The following is a 5645-nucleotide window of genomic DNA, read 5'->3' on the forward strand; positions in this document are numbered from 1 at the left end:
AGCTGACCCATCGTCTCTTCAGCATTTCAATTGGTATGAGTCGTTTACTCAAAATAATCATAGTGAAAATAACCATATAATTTCAATTAAAAAAAGAAAAACATCAGTTGATTCATTAACATTCCCTAGTAACTGCTCCAAGACAAAAGAAAAAAAATGTAACTTAAAAAATACAAACATGAGAAACATCTTATTGAGTTCCTGTAATGGAAAGACTTCCGCTATCCGGGACAAGTTGGTCGGACTGACCGAGAAACGGCCAGAGGGGCCGGGGCCAGCCGGGGCCGGGGGTGGCTCAAGTGGACTGCTGCTGCCGCTGCGGGCGGAGCCGTGCCGGAGCAGAGAGGTTGCAGGACGTGATTGTGCGGGAAAAGAAGTTAGTTCCGCTCCGGCGCCTGTCCTGTCCCCGCCGCGCCACGCCGCGCTTCGCCTGATTGAGTGACTGATCGCACTCACCCCCTGCTCCCCTCCGGCGCCACGGACGCTCAGAATGACACGAAACCCCACCAAATTCTTTTTCTTGCTCGTTTTTTTTTATTTCGTCTTGAATGAAACGACACTTCTCTGAACCTGAACCAGACCACGGACTGAAATGCCAGTGCAACTGGTGGTACAACACACATGAGACCTTACAGATGATAGGTGTTTGCACCACAAGTAAAGTAGGGGCTTCAATCGGATGCAATGGACTATAATGATAATAAAACAAGACTTCCGGCCATGTTTTCGTTCGATTATTGCCGTCGTGTGTCATCTTTGAGCCGATGTCTGAGACCAGAGGTTGGGGCCGTTTCCCAGGGCAGCCGCGTAGAACGGGCCGCGTGTTCGTGCTGTCGTTTGGCTCAAGGAGTAAGCGAGGGCGAGGGAGAGCGAGCGAGAAGGAGAGAAAGTGTGTATAGGAAAGGGTTTGGCGGGAACACCAAACGAACCGCGACAAGCACAAGCACACAAGTGCGTGGCAGGCCGGGCGACAAGTGTAGGCGGCCATATGATATAGTTTATTCGCATTGGTCCCGGGGGAAGGCTCGGCGCCATGTGGCGGCCTCGCGGCCCGGCCCGGCCCACGGGGTGGCCCTCCAAGGGTTACCACCTCGTGCCGCATCGCCGCCGTGGGAGAGGACTAACAGATATCTTATAGCCATCGCGGAGGGGCTGGCCTGACCCTGGCCGGGTTGGGGTGGCAGCTACCCCTGCGAAAACAACTACTCGAGTCGGTCGTGGTCCGGGTATCACACGGGGTAGACAAGGACAGAAGGAGGAAGGGGTACGGGGTGACAGAGAAGGCTCAAAGAAGGAAGAGAGAAGCGGGGCGGAGGGGGCCCCGTCGACAAGCACCAATGAATTCATGACCCGCACAGCAGGACAGGGGGCGGCTGCGAGCGGCCCCCGCCGCCCGGCCCAGCATCTCGGCCATACGAAGACGTGGTCCAGAACCTCTGGCCTCCGTCAGCATCCCCGCCCCCGCGGGCTGCGCGGGGGAGACCAGGGGGGGCTCAGCAGAAGGGCACCCAGGAAGCCGCCCTAGTGGAGCGTCTCAGCGCCGCGACGCCCTGGCCGGGGCCCTGGCCGGGGCGCCGCCCCCCGCGGGGCCAGGCCACGCCCCTCCGCGGCGCCGGCCCCGCCCATTGGTCGGGCGTCGCCCCCACCCCACCCCGCCGCTCCCCGCGCCGCCACCCCCCGCGCGCACCCGCGGAGCCTTCTGCTTGCAGCGTCGTCTGCTAGCGGTACGGGGACCGTCTGGGAGCGGGGAGCGGTCGCGTTGAGGTCTCCGTCGTGGTCTGCTGGGGAAGCTTAACCAAGCTTAACTAGTTTTACTCTGATCTGAGCTTCACTAATGGCAGTAAAGTGATTGTTTTCACAATACTACCATCCACCCCCCGCAGAACGGGAGTACAAGTTAATGTACAAATGAAGTGTACCGAGTGTTTCAGAAAAGACAAAGGTGCGGGCGGGCTTGCCTACCCAAGGGGCTATGTAGCCTTACGGACAGAGTGGGTAGGCAAACCCGCCCGCACCTGTATATTTGAGGAAACACCTGGTACTTACCCTATTGTACTCGGCAAGGCTGGTTATGATTTCGGAAACGAATCCTAATATACCATTTTGGTTTCACCTTTATGGCTCTAAATCGTGACTGTCTCCTCCAGCATAATTGTCGGTGTCGTTCTTCAACTCCTTTTCTTTTCGTCTCCGCTGATTCCCTTCTCCGCGGTGTGAGCATCCACCTCCTCCGCGGACGGCCCCCCGGGCCGCGCGCGGCCGCGCCACCCTCTGGTGGGGGGCGGTCCGGGCGGGTCCAGCTGGCGCGCTGGCGGAGGGACGGCAGCAGCCAGTAGGAGCGCAGGTCCTGCCTGACGGCCGCCGGGACCAGAGGGGATAAAGCAGACCGCAGCTCCAGCGCCGCGCCAGTCTGCTCCGAGCCGCCGAACCGGGCAGAACGTGCGCGCGTGCGAGCGAGCGCGACCCCACCAGGACCTCCGCGACGAGAGTCGCTCGCGTAAAAGTGAAGTGCGACGTGTTTGTGAGTGAGTGAGTGTGTGTGACCCCGGTGGACTAAAGGATTATTATGCTGTGGACTGCGTGCGGACCGGCGCTCACCTGCTCGGCTGGGACTGCGAGCATGAGATAGCCACCGAGTGATTTCGCGCGTCCGTGAAGCTCGACTTATCGAGTCCCCGTGTAGCGGCCCGTCAGCTGAGAACTGAGGTGAGTGGTTGATCAAGTGCCTGGCGACCTGCATTGGATCACTCTGTGCACGCCCGCCCCGGCCGGGTGGCGCGCCCCGCAAGTGTTGTAAGATGTTAAATAAAATGTTGGTCCGCAGGATGACCATGGACATGCACCTGCAGCAGAGAGGAGGCCTCCGGGTGGAGGCGGCCTCGCTGTCCAACAAGGGCTCGACGGCGTCCCCGGCGTCCTCGGAGGCGTCCCCCATGTCCGAGCGGACGGGGTCCCCGGCCGGAAGCCCGGCCGCGTCGCCCTCCCTGCCCATGCCCGTCATCCACAACAACAACAATAACAACAACAAGTCACCGCCGCCACACCAAACCAACAAGATGTCCATCAAAAGGAGTTTCGACGTGGCGTTCCTGATGGCTCCCGACGACCTGAGCACCATCAAGAAGCGGCACCAGGAGCAGGAGCAGCAGCTGCGGCTCGTGACCACCGCCTCCCTCATGATGAGGTCCGCGATGACGCCCCTGAACGTCGCCATAACGCCGCCGCAGCCGCCGGAGCACCAGCAGCAGCGGATCTTGCAGCAGCACCCGCCCAGCCTGATGGTCATGGGCCACGGCCTCCACGACGATCAGGCGCGCTCGGCCTTCACCAAGGTGTCTTCATCGGCGTCCTCCCTGTCGGGGCCAATGTCTGGTCCTTTAGCGGGGCCGATGGGCGGCGCCGGGCTGTTGCTCATGCAGAACCCTCCGCTGCCCACGTCGCCGTCATCAGTGTCGTCCGTCTCGGGGGGCGGCCTGTCTCCGGCATACCAGAACAGCCTCAGCCCGTCCCCGGGGCCCGGGCCGGCGTCATCCGCCGCGTCCACACCCAACTCTACCCCACTGGGGGTGGCGCCGGGGACTCTGCCGGGGGCGGGCTCTCCGCCGTACGCCTACCACGCGGCGCCGGCCGCCGGGCCCACCCCCTCCGCCCCCGGGCCCGGCATGCCGTACGGCGCGCCGCCATTCTACGTGCCTCAGGCCCACCCGCCCCCGGGGCCGGCCGCCAGCGCCCCGCCCCCGGCGTCCTCGCCCTCCCCGCAGGACAAGCAGGGCGCCGCCAAGGGCCGCCGCTACTCGCCGCCCTCGGCCAACGGCGCGGCCTCCTTCGGGTTCTCGTCGTACGGCAAGCCCCAGGAGCTCATGGCCGGCTTCCACAAGATGAGGCCGTCCCAGTCGGGCCACGGCATGGGCCACAACCCCATGCTGTACCCGGACTCGCTGGCCGCTTACACCAACCTGGCCGCAGCCGCGGCCGCCGCCTACCCGTTCGGGGCGGCTCCTCCCCCCTCCGCCCCCAGCGCGGGGTCGGCCCTGGCAGCGGCCGTGTCCGCATCCCTCATGCCGCCCACCCTGGCCGCGCTCTCCCTCCCGGCGCAGAACGTGTGCGCCAAGTGCAACGTGAGCTTCAGGATGACGTCGGACCTCGTGTACCACATGCGAGCGCACCACAAGAGCGACCACGCCGTCAACGATCCCGGACGCCGTCGTCGAGAGCAGGACAAGCTAAAGTGCCCCGTATGCGCGGAGAGCTTCAGGGAGCGGCACCATCTCACCAGGTAGGCGATGATAACAACTCTTGAACTAAAATTACGCGTGACCCTCGATTGCGCTGACAGCTTACCTAATCTCATTGTTCTTTTCTTTCCTCAGGCACATGACGGCCCACCAGGACAAAGAGGGGGACGCAGGCGAGGAGCACGATGCGCAGCTGGACTTGTGCGGCGGAAAGACGTCGCCGGCCTCACGACGTCGCACCGGCATGCCGAGCGTCGCGACAACCTCTATCCTTGCAGGCAGCGTGGCCAAGTGACGTCGGCCCTCGCCAAAGCGGCAACAACAGCAACAGCAACAGCAGCAGCAGGACCTGCAGTTACAACAGCAGCAGCAACATCAACAGCAGCAGCAACAGCAGCAGCAGCAGCTGGCCCAGCGCCGCGCTCTGGCTGACGGCAGCGCCCACATGTACCACCGCCTAGCTGCGGCGGCCGCTGCAGGGGATTCACCGGCAGACCTCAGGCACGGCTACTACCTCATCAACAACTACTACAAGTTTCACTGACGAGCGTGACCAGGAGTGCGCGCCCGCTTCCGACTTTAAAGGACTTTTGAATTGAGGCAAAATGCCGAGGAGCAGGAGAAAACGTGTGCAGAGTTATCCAAACTAGGTCATTTAAATCTGTGATAAAAATATATATCTAGTCGACAGAAAGTTATTGCAAGCTCATAATGTTATTTATTATTACTACTTGTTAAGTTTTATTTTATTTTCACTTTTCTTTGTTGTTGTCGATTTTGAGAGTGTATGTGGAATTACAATTAATTCGAACTTTTTGCGAAGTTTACATTTAAATTTGTTGGTGCAGTCTATGGGGATGAACACCATTCAGATACGTAAACGTTACCTAGATAAATTAATATAGTTACCAAATCTAGAGGTTCCTGAAATATTCAGGAATTTCCCTTCTGATATTACGTCAGCTTTTAGAATACTGCGATAAGGCCGATCCATGTTGCCCCTATCTCTATTCTCGTATCCTTTGCCGCACAAATAACTATATATTCAAGCACTAGGAGCAAACGGATCAGAAGGAAATACGCAATTATTCATAGAAGCCAAATGGAAATTAACTGAAATAAAGCGATGTGATGTCTGTATACATTTGTCTCGTTGTTTTCCGTCGACCACACCAGCTGCAGATACATCCGCCCTCTGAACATCACTTTCCCACAGCGCCCGAACACACGCACACACGTCGTCGATTTGTATATAAAAGAACGGGGGAATTTATTTGGAAACAAAAACTGAAAGAACGCCGAAGGAATGGCGATCCTTTCTGCTATTCATGCAGATGCGGACGATCTGGACGCGAAGCGCACTTGGCCGGAACGTCGTAAACTCGGTGAACATATTCAATGACAGGGAGC

The 5645-nt window shown here is 59.3% G+C and overlaps 1 protein-coding gene across 1 annotated transcript; it reads left to right on the forward strand.

Annotated features, from left to right (window-relative positions):
• The first annotated feature begins 2355 nt into the window (after nt 1–2355).
• Nucleotides 2356–5377, forward strand: LOC113206029 (uncharacterized). Its single transcript, XM_052271016.1, has 3 exons — nt 2356–2706; nt 2825–4276; nt 4371–5377. Exons 2-3 carry the CDS (start codon nt 2826–2828, stop codon nt 4528–4530), a joined length of 1611 nt encoding a protein of 536 aa, XP_052126976.1. The 5' UTR covers nt 2356–2706; nt 2825; the 3' UTR covers nt 4531–5377.
• Nucleotides 5378–5645: the final 268 nt, after the last annotated feature.

The sequence above is a fragment of the Frankliniella occidentalis genome, unplaced genomic scaffold (assembly GCF_000697945.3).
Source record: "Frankliniella occidentalis isolate FOCC.00 unplaced genomic scaffold, Focc_3.1 Scaffold146, whole genome shotgun sequence".
In the NCBI taxonomy this organism is placed as follows: Eukaryota; Metazoa; Arthropoda; class Insecta; order Thysanoptera; family Thripidae; genus Frankliniella; species Frankliniella occidentalis.